This window comes from Saccostrea echinata, unplaced genomic scaffold (assembly GCF_033153115.1).
Source record: "Saccostrea echinata isolate AGI-Se365-2 ecotype Australia unplaced genomic scaffold, CSIRO_AGI_Sech_v1 ptg000060l, whole genome shotgun sequence".
In the NCBI taxonomy this organism is placed as follows: domain Eukaryota; kingdom Metazoa; phylum Mollusca; class Bivalvia; order Ostreida; family Ostreidae; genus Saccostrea; species Saccostrea echinata.
In genome coordinates, this window is record NW_026889809.1 from 3,723,253 (window position 1) to 3,744,078 (window position 20,826).

The following is a 20,826-nucleotide window of genomic DNA, read 5'->3' on the forward strand; positions in this document are numbered from 1 at the left end:
AACAGGATTCTGATCAGGGTGTAATCTTTTCATTGTCTTAAGCGTTAATCGATTGCTAACTAAATTCTAAATTGACTTATAATAGAAATACATGTACTTGTTCCTGTTTAAGACCGATTTTTTAATCTAATTTTCCTTTAGTTTACCTTTTGCCATTTTCACTCCCCGGGAAGGGAAACTCTGTGCCAAACAGTACCAGAATACTATCTTTACATCTTTGAACATGTAGAAAGATTTTTATATCAGCACTCATCCTCTTAGAGTGCGTACAGTACAGATATACCCACGTGCTCCTTCTCTTTACATAAATTATTGGTTAACTGCATCGAACCTTCAATAAACCTTCAACAGAAATACTTTGATGTTTTGGATAATGAAAAAAAATGGATTAAATTAATTTCTTTTTGTGCTTTCTCCTATCATTTCCCTCCGATTTTTTTTTTTAAACTTGTCCGTAGAAAATTAATCTGTTCAAGTTATCTTTAAGATTGTATTTTAATTTAATATTTATTCTTTTGATTTCCAATATCAGATTCGCTTCTATAAGTTTAAGCTTCAAAATTTATTATAATAATAGTAATTTTTTTTTTCACCACCCTAAAATCTTCGTCTTACAAATTAACTGACAATTTAATTTAATTTATAAATGAAAGTAGCCATTGTTGATAACCAGAGAGTTATGCCGCTGGATAAACTGATATCGAAATTCATTAACATTTATCTAAATTTTATCTGAAGTTTGGAGTATCATGCAGGAAAATATGTCTATCCCTTCATTTTCATTTTATGAACTTTATTGGAAGAGTATGATAAATTATTTTTTTTTTAATTAAAGAGGAGATGAAGTTCTATTGGGATTGAACTGTTTAGGTATAACATCGAACAATCTTCTAGATCGTTTGACTACAGGTAAGATGCTCTGATATAAAAAGAAAAGTGTGTTGTTTCACCTAGATATCTAGAAGTTTAATTTATTTGGTTGATAAACGGTATAGTTAGATGCCACTTTTAATTTAATTAAGTATAATTAGAAAATTAAAGTGTAGTATCACACTGCCTTAAACATGAGGCATATGTGCAACGATGTTCACCTGAGTAATATTTTGATGAACGTTGTAAACTATAACTAAATGCTATGGAACCTTTTTGTTACAAACTAAGCATAGCCTGAAATGTTATTCTTGAGGAATCTTAGATAAGGCTTCATAAAACTTTCCAGTCTGATCGAAGGATTCTTATCTGAGGTTCTTTATTGTTACCTGTCGCACTCTCCAAGGAACAGAAACTGAAGAAATTGAAATATCTTTACTTCAGAAACAGGCTTTTACTTAAGTCCCTGTGTTTACACGTGTAATTACCTTGAAAAAATCGATTAAACGGCCCACAGTATAATCGATATTTTTTCTTATTATCTTCCCTTGAAATATGCATGAAGAAGAATACTAGTATTTAATTTCTCTTACCCAAATAAGGTTTTCTGTCAAAACTTGATACTTTTAATGTTTTTTGCCTGGCCCTAGACTTCATTTCGGCTTGTCTTCACAAATTAAGGTCGCATAAGGCCCCACAATTACATTAAGAGACATGAAGAATAACAAGTTAAGGCGAGCTTACAGGAACACTGTCCATCACATCCTCAAAGAGATAAGGATATGCTACCCTCCTCAATCCTAGGAATTAATTGAATTTTTTTCTCGTATCAACAAACTCATGATCTAATTATGTTCCCCAAACGAAGTTTGGGAACATATTGTTTTTACTCTGTTTCTTCTTATTATTATTATTATGTTCCCCAAACGAAGTTTGGGAACATATTGTTTTACTCTGTTTCTTATTATTATTATTAAGGTCTTCCGTTCAAGACGGAAGACCTTATAGTGATTGTACTGTTTATTATTATTATTATTATTATTATTTTTTTCCCCTTTTTTTGTCGGCAGGATTTCTCAGAGATGACTGGACGGATTTTCCTGAAATTTTCAGGGTTGATAGAGAATGAAAATACCCCGAGGCGTTTTTTTCATTTTTTCAAAATTCACTTCCGGTCGTCAGATATGTCCGATTTCCGTTTTTTTTCAAAAATATTTTTTCCGAGTGAGATCTCAGAAACGGTTAGAGATTAAGACACCAAACTTATACGAGTAATAGATCATGAGGAGTAGGCGAGCCCATTTGGGTTAAGCGTGTCAGCCGTCACTTCCGGTCGTCACAGGAAGTGATCAAAGAAATCGAAAATTTCAACTTTTCTTTTTTGAATTTTTTTTTGCATCACATTATTGCATCTTATGTGTAGTTTCGAAATATGTCAGTCCCACCGGAAACAAAAACGACAACTTCCGGTTAGAAGAGGAAAACTACATAATTTGAGTATTTTACTTTCCCTTAAATATCTTTTGTAGATAAAGTATTTGAAAAGATTTCTAGATATGTTATTCAGACTGCAAATGTCTAGAGTAACGTCAAAAATCTTAGTAAAATTCACTTCCGGTCGCGTGTTTTTCCTGTCCTCAAAATGAAAAGTTATCTCAGCGAGATCTCGGAAACGGCATGAGATTAAGACACCAAACTTGAATGAGTAATAGACCTTGAGGAGTAGGCAAAACACATAGGGTTAGACGCGTCAGCCGTCACTTCCGGTCGTCACAGGAAGTGATCAAAAAATCGAAAATTTCAACTTTTCTTTATAAAATTATAACTTGCATCACAATGTTGCATCTCTTTCGTGTTTTGAAATATGTTAGATTCCACCGGAAACAAAAACTGTAAACTTCCGGTTTAAAGAGATAAACTACGTTATTTCGATGTTTAGCTTTCTCATAAATATCACTTAAAGATAAGTATTTGAAATGTTTTTTTATACATATGCTGTAGATACTACAAATGTCATGAGAAAATTCAGAGATTTTTATTCAATTCACTTCCGGTCGTGTGTTTTCCTGTCCCCAAAATTAGAATGTGTTCTCACAATTGCTCGGTAAGAGTAAAAGACTGAAGTCTAAAACTTTCAGGACTTATAGTCAGTCATCAGTTCATTTGCATCGTGTAAAAATCGTCTGTCGTCATTACTTCCGGTCGTGACAGGAAATGAAGAAAAAAGTAATTTTTTTAAGTTATTTTGTTTCTACATCAGTTTTAGGCTTATACCGACGTTGGAAAAGACATGTTTATGCAAACAGGAAGTAGTATAACGGAAGACCTTCTCATTACTAGTAATGAGTTTCTAGTTATTATTATTATTATTCTTTTTTTTTACTTTCTTCTCCGGTACTTTTTTGTCAGGGAGTGTTCTCATAGAACCTCTCATCCGATTGACATGAAACCTTTTTAGGGTTAATAGGCATGTTGTGTAGGTGTGCGGAACGAAGGTCATTTTGCGCGCACATGCATGCACGTGCGCGCGCGTGCATTGAGTGAAATGACTGATATACTTGATAAAGCCGTAACTTTTATATTTCTTGATGAATTGCTTTGAAACTCAAAATATAAAGATATATTAGTAGTCTAGACAAGTTGACATGGTCAAATTAGCATGAACTCAAGCGCATGCACGTGCGCTCTCCTCTGATTGGCTGATACAAAAATCTCAATAATTTCCTTGTTTTTTGACGAAATACTTTGAAATTTAAATTATAAGTATATATTATAAGGTGCTACAACATGTTACATAGGAAATCTCTTGAAACCACGCGCATGCAGGTGTGCTGCAATCTGATTGGCTGAGACTTTAAATGTCTATAACTCATTTGGTTTTCAACAAAACATGATGGAATTTACGACATGGATATGCTCATAGGGCTCCTACATTATGATACTATCAAAATTGAATGCAAGGCCATGCATGCGCGTATGCTGAATTCTGATTGGCTAATACTTAAAGGGTTACATCTCTCTTGTTTTTCAATGAAATTCTTTAATATTTAACACAAATGTATGTATTGTGAGACACTATAAGAAAATTAATGTGAAAAATGTAGAAGCAAGCACATGCGCTGAAATTTGATTGGCTAATACCCATATGGCTATATCGGAGTAGTTTTCCAATGAAATACCCTTATAAATAGTGTCCATCTATACTTCAAAAGTATAGTCTAATTTATTGAAGCTTGTAGGGAATGGGGCATCATAAGGAATTGGGGAGCCGTTTGGGGAACATCTGTAACGGTTCCCGTTACAATTAGCACTAGTTATTATTATTATTATTCTTTTTTTTCTACTTTCTTCTCCGGTACTTTTTTGTCCGGGAGTGTTCTCATAGAACCACTCATCCGATTGACATGAAACCTTTTTAGGGTTAATAGGCATGTTGTGTAGGTGTTCGGAACGAAGGTCATTTTGCGCGCACATGCATGCACGTGCGCGCGCGTGCAATGAGTGAAATGACTGATATACTTGATGAAGCCGTAACTTTTGTATTTCTTGATGAATTGCTTTGAAACTCAAAATATAAAGATATATTAGTAGTCTAGATAAGATAACGTGGTCAAATTAGCGTGAACTCACGCGCATGCACGTGCGCTCTTCTCTGATTGGCTGATACAAAAATCTCAATAATTTCCTTGTTTTTTCACAAAATACTTTGAAATTTAGAATATAAGTATATATCAGAAGGTGCTACAACATGTTATATAGGAAATTTCTTGAAAACACGCGCATGCAGGTGTGCTGCAATCTGATTGGTTGAAACTTTAAATGTCTATAACTCCCTTGGTTTTCAACAAAACAGGATGAAATTTACGACATGGATAGGCACATAGAGCTCCTACAATATGATACTATCAAAATTGAATGCAAGGCCATGCATGCGCGTACGCTGATTTCTGATTGGCTAATACTTAAAGGGTTACATCTCTCTTATTTTTCAATGAAATTCTTTAATATTTAACACAAATGTATGTATTGTGAGACACTATAAGAAAATTAATGTGAAAAATGTAGAAAACATGTGCAAGCACATGCGCTGAAATTTGATTGGCTAATACCTATATGGCTATATCGGAGTAGTTTTCCAATGAAATACCCTTAAAAATAAAGTATCCATTTATATTACAAAAGTATTGTCTAATTCATTGAAGCTTGTAGGGAATGGGGCATCATAAGGGATTGGGGAGCCGTTTGGGGAACATCTGTAACGGTTCCCGTTACAATTAGCACTAGTTACTAATACTCTCAGTATGATTAATGTCCCAATATTGTCTGCTTGTTAGTGGCTGCAGGCTTCAGTCTTGATTTAATCGGCAAAGTGCAGAAGTTGTGGTGAAGAATTCGAAAATGTAAAAAGTGAATAAATGACTTGCGTACACGAACGACAGACAACAGCCTTAAAAGAGCCTTTGGCTCAGGTGAGCTAAAAACAAAAAAAAAGTTTCTCTCACGTTTTCATTTGCTTGATATATCAGAAAAACATATGTGTCGAATGACAATCATTTAATCATAGGCCTAGGCTCGTGCAAAAAATGATTGATTATTTACTATATTTATTCTTTTATAAACATTAAGTTTGAAAAAATCTTTCTAACATCTCAGTTTTCATGAGATTTTATCTGAAGTAAAACTCTAGCACGAAGTATACATACAGGAACGGAGGCTATAACATGTTGCGCTGTACTTTGGTAATATTTCATTTAATCTGATGTTTAACGATTTCAAATTAATTTGAAAATTTCTTTAACTAAATTTTGAATTCACTAACTAGTAACATAAACTGTACCAATCATTGTCTCTCATCTATGGTTCACATGTGAACCATTATAAATCGTGAACAAGTCAATGTCAATGTCGCGTGAATGATGGCTACCTGAGGAAAAAAGATAAAAATCTCAATGAATCCTTAAGTTGAAGGCCTGATATGACTGTTACAGGTTTTGATTTGTTTAACCTTGAGGATGGAGGCACAGTTGTGTCGGTCTGGATCTCAGTGTCCAGATTCAGCTCCGTGCTGTAGGAGTTACAGAACTGGTATATCACTTCCACCATCAGAAGGTATATATATATATATATATATATATATATATATATATATATATATATATATATATATATATATATATATATATATATATATTATTTCTACTGTGTAATTAAAGCAATATGAGCTGCAACTTCGATGTTGTAAATTTTTGCTATCACGTGCAAAGTTATATTTTACGACATTGACTTGAGTTACAGAGTGAAACAAATTCAAAGATATAAAATGAAAATGCATAATTTTTATTGAAAACTTTCTCTCCCCCCCCCCCTCCCTTGTATAGAAAGCAGATAAACTGGGTGCTTGGTTATAATGATCAAGGTTGCCTCTTCCAAAATTGTGAAATTTGTGGCCCTAAGGTTCTGCAGGAAGGGGGGGGGGGGGGCTCTATTGATTATAAACAGTTGAACTTCGGTATTTCGAATATCATGGGTATATGTGTTGAAGTGATTTGGAAGTCCAAACAACATATTCCTTTAGTGTTTTACCCTTAATATCTCGAATCCTCAGATATCTCGAATTTTTTCTCGATCCCATGGAGTTTGAGATAACTATTAAATTCTCCAAAATTCTTCTTCTCTGCTCCTGGGCATTAAGCAAACAAACCAAATGCAAAGTTATAATGAAAAAGGGTGCTTCTTCCAAAATTGTGAATTTCATATCCCCTAGGTCAGGGGTTCTGGTGTTAGGGCGGGGCTCTATTAATTTTAAAGTGAAAATGCATTATTTCTATGAAAATTTTCTTGGTATTTAACAGACAAACTAAATGTATGGTTATGATGATCAAGAGTGATTCTTTCAAAATTGTGAAATTTGTGGCCCCAGGGCTAGGCTTTATGCGGGAGGGGGCTCTATTGATTTATACCCATATACGTTTGCTTGAATATTTTTTTTTAAATCTTAATAATGTTATTTTAATTTTCTATGGAAAACTAAAGTGGACCAGATTAGAAGAAAACAAACAAATTACCCAGGATTACAATTGATGTAAATTACTACATTAAGGGTTTAAAAATCATATTGGATCAAAAGACTGTTTAATAGAAGATCAAAAGCAACTTGGATCAAAAGACTTCTTAATGGCCAGGACTCGAAATGGAGATCGTTGGTTCAAGAAGTTTTTTCATAATGAAATTTATACATACTGGCTCAAATATTATTGAATTAATGTTACAAAGAGTAACTATATAATTTTTTGGAAAGATACATAAATCGCCTTCAAAATTGTACAAGACATAATGAAAACAGATTCGTGGGACGATTTCATCTTTCAACAATTAACTTAAAATTTAGATGGAAAGGGAACTTTTCTAAAGATAGATCTTCAAGCAAAATTTAATATTAAAACCAAAGTTTTTACCTATGCCAGTTTACAGAAAGATATAAAAATAGCCATATCCTTCTATAATGCCCTTTCTTCCCCCCTTACACCCCCTCTCTCTATTTCCCCCTCTCTCTATCTCGCCTCTCTCCCGCTCTGTCTCAGTTATCACTATTACAGAATTTTTGTATTGTTTAATATATTCACAAACGATATATTTTTGTGTGACATATTATAAATACTAATATGTGTTTGTTGAAATTGATATCAATTTTAAAAAAAGAGCTACTTTAAGATTTGTTGCCAAGTACTAAATTTATTATTTTCCTGATTCCTAATCTTCCTATTCCTCTTGCTTTTGGTATGGCCTACATGGTTTCGTATATATCAGCTAAATGTGTTTATTTTATACTGCCATAGTTACATTACACTAGGGTAACCGCTTTGGGCGTCTTGTAAAATTTACATGTACTTTCTCAAAAAGCAACATAGCGAAATATTAATATTGATATCACGCATCAAGTTACTGTAAATTAAATTGTTATAACCATGTGTTTCAAGTTTGAAACTATAATAACAGGTCTTTTGTCCTAGTTTTAGGTCACTCAGGTGACCTTTTGCTATCGTCTGTCGTCGTGTCATGCGTTAACATTTTAACATTTTCAGCTTCTCCTCCGGAACTGTTGAACTAATTTCAACCAGTTTAGGCATATTGCATTTATAGGTGCAGGAGAACAAAAATTGTAATTTCATGGTCACCCGTGAGGCCTGAGGGATGGGGCAGAAACCATAAAAACAAATGCAATTTTTAAAAAATCTTCTTTACTCCTGAACATCAAGCAATCAAACTGTTGGCATGATTGCAATATGCATAGAATCCTCTATTCAAATAGTGAAATTCATGGCCCCTTGTAGCTCATTATCTATTTGAAGAGGGATTATTTCTTTTTCATAAGAATAAGTCTTGAAATTATACCTTTGTTGGCTGGTTTTTGATTGAAATCCTAGAAAAATACAATATAATTTAAAATGGTTGCATGTTTTTTATTTCATACACGCTATATGCATAGTGAAAATTCATTAATTCTTTAAAAATAGTCTTCTTTGCATCCGGATTATAAGCAAATAAACTGTGTATGGTTATGATGTTCCTGGGTATTAAGCAAACAAACTAAATACATTATAATGAGCAAGAAGGGTGTCTCCATCAAAATTGTAAAATTTCTGGTCCCTTGTTCAGGGGGTTCTGGTTTTAGGACGGGACTCTATTCATTACATAGTGAAAGTTCATTAATTCTTTGAAAATCTTCTCTGCTCAGGGTTGTATTATACTAGGATGACCGTTAAGATTTTTGGGGCTCGTTTATCGACTTAATTACAGGAATGGACTTGCCCATGGAAGCACAAATTGGGATATGTTCGTCACGTCTGGCAAGAGAAACCGAATCATGTGGTCCCTCTTGTGCATGCGCACCAGGTACAATATGCCAGCTTTATTTTCTATCAAATCAATTCTTAATTCTCTCAGAAACCAGATCATCGCCATATGAGGTCCATGTTCTTTTGAATGATGTAATGCTTTCTAGAGTGACCTCTATTTTGTAGGACTTGAATGCTACAGACTTCGAACAGGGATGTGTTGTGCGCCATTTTCTTGCTACAACGCCACCTGGGTAAAGGAAATGGAGGCATACTGGAGGAGATGTCACAGGGACCCAGCCTGCCGTTTACCAATGTAAACTTACATATTTACGGCTGGATTTGCCAAAAAAAAAAAATTCTGTTTCCAATACAGCTGTACACTTTTCATTTGTTCAGAAGTCACAATCAGAGGTTCTACAAGATATAGAGCTTTTGGCTATAATGAGAGGCTCGTGGGCTACAATGCTCGCTTGAGTTACTTCAGCATTTTTTAAACTTTCCCTCTTTAATTGCATAAAAGTTTTATCTCCCTATTGTGAACCAAAATTTAGTCATAAGGGAACTATGATTTAATCAAAGTTGAATCCACACAACAATGGAAAGCTTCAATATGATTGATATGGTCCTGCTAACTGGAGATTTTTTCCTGTAAACATGCATTGTGTAAATTTTGGATCCCTGATTTAATTCTGCCCAACCCTAACCCCAGGGATCACGATTTTAAAAATGTTTTATTCCACACAAATTAGGTATGTTTTGCTTATCAATGTGATTCAGAGTGGTTTTGCCACTCTTGGAACGATCTCTTCCTACATATACTCCCTTGTAAAACTCTGATCCCATATTGTAGCCTCAATTTATTCCTGAGGGAGAAAAAACTCGAATCTAAACTACCGGGGGGTGCTTGCATATTCAAATGTCTAATAAATGACTTTGCTGTTGATTAAAGGAAGCATTTTTCAGATTTTTCCTACATATTTCTAACTAATTTCTCCTATCATTGCCCCACTATACCTTTAGGGTCATGAATTGAACAAACTTGGATCTAAACTACATGTACTCGAGGATAATTCCAAATAAATATGTCTAGCCATGTCTTTGAGATATTTTTCCTATATATTCCTGTGTAAAACGTGTCCCCACTCTAACCCTGGGGTCATAATTTGAATTTTCACCATCCAAATGACTAGTCTTGGATTTGCTATTCTTGAGAAAAAGATTTTTCCTTAATATTCCCATGTAAAATTTTGATTCCCTTTTGTGGCCCTATCCTACCACCGCGAGGGTTATGTTTTGAACAAACATGAATAGATCTATGCTATATGTTGAAGCTTTCTTATCATCTTTCCTGGCCCAGTTGTTTTAAGTAGATGTTTATACGTTCTATTACATTTTCACTACTACTTTAGATCTCCTCTTGAAAGAGGGTATGGTCCTTCATGTTGATAAAATTGAATTCCTTTGACCCAAGGATGCTTTGTGGTAAGTTTAGTTGACATTGGCTCAGTCGCTCTGGAGAAGAAGTTGAAAATGTGGAAAGTTAACAGAAAACACGCTTCAAACATAAAAAGCTCATATGTGCATTTAGCTTAGTTGAGCTAACAAAGCGTTAAAATCTAATGCTACAAACAAACTTTTTCTTAAAACACCATGTCAATGAATATTAGATCTACCTTTGGAATCAGGATTCTCAGTACAACTCATTCGCAATCTTTGTTAAAAATATACAAGCCATTACGTAAGGGGAAAATCAAATTTCAAGGCACTGCAACGGGTTTGGAATTGGAAATTTTTGATTGAGGATTCGTTGCACATGATAATTCTTATATTCTGCTAAAATACTGCAAAAATTTGCCCCCCCCCCCATCTCCCCCATTTATTAAACAAAAGGCCCAGGGGACTTATCAACGGCCACCCGAGTATAATACAATGCTGTAAAGCATCCGCAAAATAAACTGAAACTCAAAAAGCAAGAGAAATAGGATGATCTGCGATCAATAAAATAGTCTGGGAATCAGCAACAACTCAGAAACTTCTGTGTTTGCCAGCACAGGCACTTGGACCCCCCCCCCTTTTCCATTTTTTTTCTTTTTAAATCTGGGATCGAGTCACCTTTTCCTATTTTTGTATTCTAATATGCACTATATCTTATCGATATTGTAACCCTTTTGTCTCTATAAGATGTTTTTAAATATATTGTTTTCGACTGATACATAAAAAGAGGGTTTTTTGTACTTTCAAATTTTATTTATTTTTTTTTTTTTTGTTCGGAAATCTTATGGGTTTTTTTTTTTTTGCATAAGATACCAGTAATATGATTCCCATGACTAATTACGTCTCGTATCAGTTTGCTTGGAAGGATAAGTCACAAACATCACAAAACATAACAGAATTTCAAGATTTATTTTTATTATTACAAAATCATCTTAAAGATATTTGTGACAACCAATACAGTCTCTCAATATAAATTATGTGTAGTATTAAACCATTGCCAATCACTGATAAAATACATGACACATTCAACACAGTTCACATAAAAAGGAGTAAAATTTATAAGGGTTTTCTGTCTCCTTTTTTTCAATTTTCATTTCACTAATTTTACCATCGATTTACTTTGAAATTTTTTATTTGTAAATGTTTTAAAGTGCAAAATAATCCTCATGTTTTGCTTCCATCACCATGTCAGTCTCAGATCTTAGAAATCAACATGCTCTTCTTTAAACTTCAGTTCAGTAGTCTTGAAAGCCTCTCACATTACTCAATCAATCATATTAATACAATGTTCTCAACTCCTGAACAATTACAACATATCTTGAATTCATTGAACAAATTAATTTTCTGAATATGTCGCTCATCCATATTACACAACATCAAGAATTTCCCAGCACTAGGTCTCAATTCAGTTAAAAAACCACCACGTATAAAAGTATAAATGGCATGCCATCTTTAAAAAATTATCATGAACTCTGAACTTGCCAGTTCCATTTTCCATGTCTGACAAAGTGCCTCTTTAATATCCACAATACTCTCAACAAGTATCTGAAAAACAGCTTACATGTGTTTTTTGCCTGAATGCTTTCTTTTGAATCCATTCTTGTAAAAATTCTGTTGAAATTTTGTTCCCTCATACTATGACATTGCTAAGTATATGTTTACTAATATATTTATGTACATGTATATGATTTTTTTTTATTTATTTATGTTTGATATTTTACTGTTGATAGAATGATTTAGGGTCAATTGCCTCAATAATCCCCATCCCATCACCCATTTTGGCAATACACCTAGAGAATAAGGGCCTCAATAACCCCAACCCAACCCTTAATATTGGCTCTACACCTAAGAGACCTGAGGCCTCAATAACCAGTGTTTGAAAATCACGGTAGAATTAGCTAGACATGCAGGGCTGAGTCCTAGTGAAAGTTGTCATCCCTGCCAAACCTCTACTAGCCTGAGAAAATAAGTCTTTTACAAATTTGTTCTCAGCGATAATTTGAATCGGGAAAGATCTCCATAACTTCCATCCCAAATCTATAGACTGTCGAATTCTACCCCTTTGCTTGTTACACTTAGCTACCGATACTATTAGTTGATTTGAGAGATATTTATCATATATACGAATTTTAATTTATGGCAAAGTTTAATACCTCCAGCCAGGCGTTGACAAGTGCAAATCTGTTTGTCCGTGGCAAACGTTATGCGTCTCCAGCACTCGGGTGCACAATTATTTCAAACACTGTCAATAACCCCAGCCCATCCCCCATTTTGGCTCTACACCTAAGATCTGAGGCCTCAATAACCCCCACCCATCCCCCATTTTGGCCTTACATCTAAGAGATCTGAGGCCTCAATAACCCCCACCCATCCCTATTTGGCCCTATACCTAGAGGTCAGGAGCCTCAATAACCCTCACCCCTTTCCCAATTTTTGGCCCTACACCTAGAGGTCAGGGGCCTCAATAACCCCCACCCCTTCCCCAATTTTGGCCCTACACCTAGAGATCAGGGGCCTCAATAACTCCCACCCCTTCCCCAATTTTGGCCCTACACCTAGAGGTCAGGGGCCTCAATAACCCCCACCCCTTCCCCAATTTTTGGCCCTACACCTAGAGGTCAGGGAAACTGATCTTTACCTTTTCAAAATTACTACACATGGGGAGCTGCATGCTTGACTATTTAATGCATTATTTAACCTAAATTCAAATTCTAAATGGTTATTGGGATAATGTGATTAATCATATATTTCACTTACACAGTACATCATTGCAAAAGAATTAAAGCATTTTATTATATTAATGTCGCCAACCAATGTTGGGGGCCAGAGAGCCCAACAGTAAGGTGTTCTTACTGTGACCTGGGTACATACCAGTTAGGATTCATTATCCACGGTCTGGGTACCAGACTGGGCCCTGTTCTACAGAAAACAAATCAGCCTCATTATAACACTGCCTTTACTCCTCTAATTACAAATTACTTGTTAAAGGTGGAGTAAATAATTTTTTAATGAAATAATGCTACTTTCCTTTAGAATATTTTTTTTCATATGCATTACTTACAGTCTGTCGACTCTGTAAGATTCTACTAGAAATAAAAACATATTTTATCATCACTCAATACACCATGCAGCCAGCTGAAACAAGTATGTCACCAACTTCATGTTGGGGGTGTTAAACCCAACAGCATTGACATGCTGTGACATAAAGCTAAAGTAACATGGATCAAAGTCACCAACATAATGTTGGGGGCCTGAAACCCAACAGCAACACAACTTGCTGTGACTACTCGCCTTCCAAAAACAGCAACAAAAGTCCTAAGCCACAAATTCTGCTGTCGCCAACACATGGTTGGGGGTGTGAAACCCAACAGCAAGACAACTTGCTGTGACCACTTGCCTTTACAAATTGGACACAGTGGATCTAATCCGGCTGTTCCAGAGTCACCAACATAAATGTTGGGGGTGTAAAACCCAACAGCAAAATGTCAAAGGTCATTCTGCTGTGACCACCCACCTTGAATCAGGTGTCTGGAGAATTTTATCAAGAAAAGTTCTACACCAACCTTTACAGCAGTTGTTTTCAAAACTTCCAAATTTGGTATCTTTTGAAATAATTAAAAAGGCATTTACTATATACATATTATTACAATACTGTATTAAAATGTCTAGTACTTGCCTTCTTTTCCTGAAACCATGACAGTCTCATGAGTAACACAATATAAGAAATATTTATTGTGATAAAATATAATGCAGATGACAAGAATGAATGAACATTCAATGAAGAGAATTCCACATTTCCTGTACTAGCTGACTTACCGGCTGAGTATCTTGTTGTTGATACAACACATTTGTCTGATAATTTGATTCTTACCTTGATACTTAATAATAATAAAATTTATGGACATCATTTACATCTACAAAATATAATTAGTTAACACAATAAAACTCATTAAAATAATACCCTTTGGCAGTCCAAGTACTTTACAGTACTTTACACAATATTTTTTACACATGCATACTATTTTAATGTCCACAACATTTTTAAAACCCTTGACTTAGCTGTAGTGAAACACATTTGAGAGACACATTTGATGATCTTTGGATCTATTCTTAGAGGTAATGGTCAGTACTGTCGGCTTGTCATTTGAGGCCTAAAACCACTCTGTCCTTGATAAGACATCCCACTCCCATACATATTGGATCCACCACTACCATTTGCATTGGACATACCCATATTTGATGGCACCCCTCCCATCATTGCTATAAAACAAATACATGGCACTGAAGACTGAAGGACAATATCTTAACTCTATAAATGTCTAACTACATAAGATACTTAATACTGCATCTAAATGTACTAACAGCATTAACCATTAAAAAATGCTCACAAATCGAAATCCAAAACAATCATCTTACTTGATGCTGGTGGTCGACCTGGTCCCTGATTAAGATTTCCCATGCCTCTTCTATATTTAGGCATCATAGCTCTTTTTTCCTCCTAAAATCACATATTGATCTGTTAAATTTCACAATAGCAGAGTTTTACAGCATATTTCAGCAATTATAATTTTATATCATCAAAGTTCTCAACATGGAAATTTTTTTATTTATTTCTCTATCAAGAAAATAAATATTTATAGGTCTGACAACACAGTAACTAAAGAATATGCAAAATACATTTTATCATGTAATAATGTTACCAACCCTTATAGTCGCTTCTTTTGTTGACAAAATCAAGGAACATTCATAAATACTTACCAAAGAAATATCTTCCTCGGGATGAATGAGTTTGGATGTCAAACCTGAACTAGACTCGGGTTTCTTTATCTGGGGGGCTCCTGTGATGGTAGCACTGCTGTTGACGGGGGAGTTTGAGAGTGCTGCAGCAGCAGCAGGGAATGTGGGCTTTACAGGGGCAGCCATTGGCGCAGCTTTAAAGTTAGCTGTGGGAGGAGCTGAAATAGTTGCTGGCGATGACTGAAAGTAAAAGAATGCTTTCAATTAGAAGTTGGGTTTTTTTTTCAATATTAACTATACCACTTTCTTGAAATTCTCTCGGACAATTGAAACTGAATTATGTAATGCAGGTTATTTTCAAGATCATATGATATTTAATAAATCCTTTATTTTTCTCTTAACATTACATAATACATTCTTAAATGAGGTCATTAAAGTATTGCATGTAGACTGAAGCTCAAAAGTAAGTAATGCATAATTCCCACCTGTGCAGAGGGAAACAGTGGTTTGGAGGGCCCACTCTGTGTACTCATAGGGCTGGATCCTGGCATTGTGGCTGGGGGTCCATTCGGCATAAAGTTAGGGCGTGGTGGCATTCCAGGCATAGGGGGCATACTGCAAAGATATTATAAAGGATTCTCGTTCTTTATTCTACTCTCTAACTAATTATATACAAATATATCATAAATAGGTGAGTAACCTTGGATTTTAAGTATAAAGTATTCCTTACCCCATAGGTCCCATTGGTCCTGCAAAAAGGAAAAATATAAAAGTAAATTATGGTTTTGCAAAATTATTTAAAGATACATTTACCCTGGAATATAGAAAAAATAGTATTTTGTAAATAATCTTACACAACTCTAGCTGATTTTAAATCATATTGTTACTTTGTGACTTAACAATATTTCTGATTGACAAAAGCTTTTTGGTCTTTCAACTCATTTTAAATTTTGACTCAGAGAAAATTCCAAAACACTATCCTAAGTGTTAACTTACCCATTGGAGGCATAGGGCCCATTGGTCCCATAGGACCCATTGGTCCCATCATGGGACCTGGACCCATAGGTCCAGGGGGGCCCATAGGGGGCATAGGAGGCATGCCATACGGCATATTTCCAGGAGGCATAGGCATTCTATTCATGCCGTATGGTGGGGGAACCTGGTTGTTTTGACTGCCTGAGGGACCAGGCATTCCATCATTACTATCTGTATCTTCCTTCAACTTCTTGCTGGGAGGCTCTAAACCAAATAGAAAACAAGACTTCCAATCCCAGCAAAGTTACTGTGATCTTCATATCAATTTAGAAAATCATTCCTCTAATAAAATTGAGCAATTTTGTACCACATTATGTCTACTGAAACATAAAAAGATCCAGTATCAACTATTTACTTACTTCTGTAATACTAATCCCTTCGTTGAATTTTAAGTAGCTTTTCCATGACGTATACAGAAGTCATTAAACTATGAAATACGGAAGTTTATAATACTTCTATTCAAAAAACTTTTGGGGGGATATTTTAGCTTACCTCCCTCACTCCCCTGCTTCTGTTTTTCATGTGCTTTTATGTCCTCCTCTGGAATTCCCTCCATTCCATAAATTTCTATTTCACAATTATTTCTTCCTGGCAGTGAATTTGGCACTTTATCAATTTTTTCTTTGTGAACCTATATTGAAGAAATTGTCAAGCTCAAATCTAAATTCTCTGTTTTTGATATCTATAATTATCAAGACATTGTGTAAGACATTCAACAAATATATAGTGTACTTTTTTTAGTAAATTCAAAAGGAAGAATACATGTAGGTCAGAGGCTATTTAGCTAGCCTCATGAATTACCCTAGTGTTTTATGTATTTCCATGTATTACATTATTTCAATACATAAAATCTAAGTTTTCTAGTATTAAAAACATATCTAATCAAAGATTACAGAGCTCACCTCAATGAATGTTATCTTTAAGTTAGGCAAAGTCCCACACTATACTAATAATCTAGTAGTGTGCAACCCTGCATCCCTAGATGCAACATTTATGCAAGGCAGGTAAGCCTTATAGTTTCTTGGTAACGAACCTGCTCCAATAAATTTAACCTTGTCACTTATCTGAAGCAAGTCTGGTACTGTGCATCCTTAGATGTATCATTCATGCAAGTTTAATCAACATAAAGCTTATAGTTAAATGCACTTGGAAAAAAGACCTGCTCCAAAAACTTTAAACTTGATCATTCTGTGGCTGAAAATGCGCAGCAGCATCTGAAACCTGACTGGTACAATGAAACATACCAGAAGTATCAAATATGATTCTCTGATCAATATAGGGCATAAAAGAACTTGAGAAAAAATCTGTCCAAAAACTTTAAACTGGGATGCCAAGACTGAGGGTCTTACATAAGCTCCCCAAACCTAATTGAAGTGAGCTAAAAATTAGGACACTTAGGATTGCATTAAAAATAAGTACACATACAATAGCTACATATATAAAACAGTTTTGGAATTCTTTCTATTATAATTAACTATTCCTGAACCTTATGACTACCTCAATTTAAACTCCCCTGACCATTCTGAAGTTAATGTTACCAGTAATATTCTAAGGATTACCTGCATGCAGTGAATGGACAGTCCTGGTCCTGTGTAGAGCTTTTTGTGACATATATGGCATTTAAAATGCTTGGCTTTTTGATGCTGGATAAGAATTTTTTCATCATCAAATTCTCTGTTACAATACCTAATTGAACATTAAGGAATATGTGAACGGCAAAATGATAAACCCAAAACCTAGAACAATTTTTCTCAGGAAAAACGATGACCTATGTGCAGTATGAATTATAGTTAAATTGCAGATATCAGTGTTTGACAATGTCAATATACATTCAAATCTCGGTTGTTCTAATGTTGAAATTTATTGGGAAAAGAATTTACATTTATATTTATCAATTGCAAAAGGTATAATTTTAGTAATCTTGACAACTGGTGATTTGTTGAGGGAAATGGGCATCTTCAAAATCAAGGTTCGACACTAATTACTATCGGATGAAAAAAACATAGTTTAAATGTAAATGTAGTTGATGTATAGACAGAATATATATTCAACATAGATATGTACAAATAACGTTATAAAATACTCTTCAATACTGTTCTATTTTTTTCACACAGAGTTTTCAAAAAAAGCCTAAAAGGTTAGAAAAATAGTTTTTGCTCCATGTGGGACTGACTTTCACATTGTAGCAATATGATCTCACAGAATTCGAGTGGTTTCATCCATGTGATTTCACTTAAGTGTAAAGTGTAATTGATGTTTATGTTAAGTAACAGCGGTCAGAAAGTTGTTTGATCAGTGCAGCCAGTGTTCAGATTAAAGAGCACTTTCATTAAAAATAAATGGCAGATAAATACCAAATTATTTCGGACTTTAATGGAAACCTATCCTTACAGTTAAACAATGGAGTTTTGCTGCTGTTCATAAAACTTATAGTCGATTCCTATAAATAGGTTCAAATGTATGTTTTGAATATGTTGAGACTAATCACCCAAATGGGATATAATAGCCTGTTTGGGATATAATATCCCAAATGGGATATAAATTTACAGTGCAAAAAAAATTTCATTTAACTATAACTATTATAAGTCTGCATCAAAATACTTAAAGGCAATAACATTTGGTTAATAACATGTTTTTCTGTATCCCCATTGTTTAGGAAATTGATCCCTCAGAAGATCCTGAACTTCTTGAGGATCAATTTCACACAGTAGGGCTATAGAAAAACTGTTGGCAAATAAAAACAGTAGGGCTATAGAAAAACTGTTGGCAAATAAAAAAAACTTCTGGCTCGGTTTTTATTTGCTAACAAAATCTCTTGACTATGGGGTATATTCTCCAAAAATTCCTCTGATGCAGGAATTATTTTTTTAATTATATCATTTCTATTTGTTATTTGTCAATAAAATATAAGTAATCAAAACCAGAGATACGAATAACATCTTAACTCATCAAAAATATTCCCCACTGCATCATGTGTAGTGTACACATATACCCAGACATTGTTAGCAATTTGTCAAAGTTAACAAACCAATCAATTAATGTCATAATTTGTTTTTCTGTATCCCCATTGTTTAGGAAATTGATCCCTCAGAAGATCCTGAACTTCTTGAGGATCAATTTCACACAGTAGGGCTATAGAAAAACTGTTGGCAAATAAAAACAGTAGGGCTATAGAAAAACTGTTGGCAAATAAAAAAAAAACTTCTGGCTCGGTTTTTATTTGCTAACAAAATCTCTTGACTATGGGGTATATTCTCCAAAAATTCCTCTGATGCAGGAATTATTTTTTTAATTATATCATTTCTATTTGTTATTTGTCAATAAAATATAAGTAATCAAAACCAGAGATACGAATAACATCTTAACTCATCAAAAATATTCCCCACTGCATCATGTGTAGTGTACACATATACCCAGACATTGTTAGCAATTTGTCAAAGTTAACAAACCAATCAATTAATGTCATAATTTGTTTTTCTGTATCCCCATTGTTTAGGAAATTGATCCCTCAGAAGATCCTGAACTTCTTGAGGATCAATTTCACACAGTAGGGCTATAGAAAAACTGTTGGCAAATAAAAACAGTAGGGCTATAGAAAAACTGTTGGCAAATAAAAAAAAAACTTCTGGCTCGGTTTTTATTTGCTAACAAAATCTCTTGACTATGGGGTATATTCTCCAAAAATTCCTCTGATGCAGGAATTATTTTTTTAATTATATCATTTCTATTTGTTATTTGTCAATAAAATATAAGTAATCAAAACCAGAGATACGAATAACATCTTAACTCATCAAAAATATTCCCCACTGCATCATGTGTAGTGTACACATATACCCAGACATTGTTAGCAATTTGTCAAAGTTAACAAACCAATCAATTAATGTCATAATTTGACACCCAATGAGTACTGTTGTAAGAGGAGTTCACCACAGGTATAATTTGAGTGAAGCCACTTTGGGCTAAACCACTCGGAGCGAGCGTAATCAGGGCGAACCTTCTAATCTCACAAAACTTTTGACAGGGCCAAACATGGTTCCTTTCAACTGAGTTTTTTAAATTGTAAGAAATTTTATGAAAAGGATACCAGCACCAAGGCTTCAATTGCTTCTTCTTCTTTCTTCCCATTTTATTTTTCTTCCAATATGTTCTGAACTGAAATTCCCCAATATGGCGTAGGTTAATTCGAGTCCGGAAGTTGACGAGTACTAATGAAACCCATCTTGATTTCTAAATCCGGATTAATCTTGATTGAAACAATATTCATGCGTAAAAAAAAAAAAAAAAAAAAAAAAAAAAAAAAAAAAACAACAATACTACACATACACTATTCTAATAAACAGCGATATTTGTCTTTGTTGATTTTTACTTTCTGTCAGACATAAATGACAAATCTCTGATGCTTTTGAATTAGCAGCAGGCCCGTAGGAAGCAATTTCACTTCGAGGGGACACAACTAAACATTTTCAGTTGGGGGAGGGGGGGGGGCATCAACTACCAAAATTCCTTGACAAGCAAAGAAAAAAAGGGTCATCAGACGTTATTAATGTAGGGGCACAAGCATATAGTAGCTATATTTTCTATAGTATTCTATATATCGGCAGAATCCCACCTTCCGGGTTCCTACTGCAATGAGCAGGTTCATAGGAGTAAAATGGGAGTTAGAAGAATATCTCAGATTAGAGCGCCCCAAATACCTATTCCGAGCACCCATGTAAAGACAAGTTTAATCAATAATGGAAATGCATAGTTATTTGTAAATAAACTGATGTATTTTTTTTTAATTTGTTGCTCCAGTCAGAGACGTATATATACTTAGATCTTAGTGTTAATATACATTAACTATGATACAATA

The 20,826-nt window shown here is 34.4% G+C and overlaps 2 protein-coding genes across 2 annotated transcripts; one reads left to right on the forward strand and one right to left on the reverse strand.

The window, feature by feature from the left end:
* Nucleotides 1–5,882: 5,882 nt before the first annotated feature.
* On the forward strand, nt 5,883–9,037 carry LOC133174950 (uncharacterized). Its single transcript, XM_061310042.1, has 3 exons — nt 5,883–5,979; nt 8,668–8,763; nt 8,892–9,037. Exons 1-3 carry the CDS (start codon nt 5,883–5,885, stop codon nt 9,023–9,025), a joined length of 327 nt encoding a protein of 108 aa, XP_061166026.1. The 3' UTR covers nt 9,026–9,037.
* Nucleotides 9,038–13,906: 4,869 nt separating this feature from the next.
* On the reverse strand, nt 13,907–20,135 carry LOC133174855 (BUB3-interacting and GLEBS motif-containing protein ZNF207-like). The gene is made up of 9 exons (XM_061309960.1): nt 20,059–20,135; nt 17,534–17,660; nt 16,467–16,605; nt 15,936–16,178; nt 15,670–15,688; nt 15,425–15,554; nt 14,961–15,179; nt 14,619–14,700; nt 13,907–14,462 (listed from the first exon to the last, which is right to left on the reverse strand). Exons 1-9 carry the CDS (start codon nt 20,097–20,099, stop codon nt 14,326–14,328), a joined length of 1,137 nt encoding a protein of 378 aa, XP_061165944.1. The 5' UTR covers nt 20,100–20,135; the 3' UTR covers nt 13,907–14,325.
* Nucleotides 20,136–20,826: the final 691 nt, after the last annotated feature.

Bases quoted from the DNA above. Each gene is read 5' to 3' on its own strand.
- LOC133174950 (XM_061310042.1), top strand. From the start codon at position 5,883: ATGGAGGCACAGTTGTGTCGGTCTGGATCTCAGTGTCCAGATTCAGCT. The intron at 5,980-8,667 runs GTATATATATAT...ACTTAATTACAG, and splicing joins ATCACTTCCACCATCAGAAG to GAATGGACTTGCCCATGGAA. The intron at 8,764-8,891 runs GTACAATATGCC...TCTATTTTGTAG, and splicing joins CTCTTGTGCATGCGCACCAG to GACTTGAATGCTACAGACTT.
- LOC133174855 (XM_061309960.1), bottom strand. From the start codon at position 20,099: ATGGGAAGAAAGAAGAAGAAGCAATTGAAGCCTTGGTGCTG. The intron at 15,180-15,424 runs GTGGGAATTATG...TTTTACTTTCAG, and splicing joins CACTGTTTCCCTCTGCACAG to TCATCGCCAGCAACTATTTC. The intron at 14,463-14,618 runs GTAAGATGATTG...TTTGTTTTATAG, and splicing joins AGGTCGACCACCAGCATCAA to CAATGATGGGAGGGGTGCCA.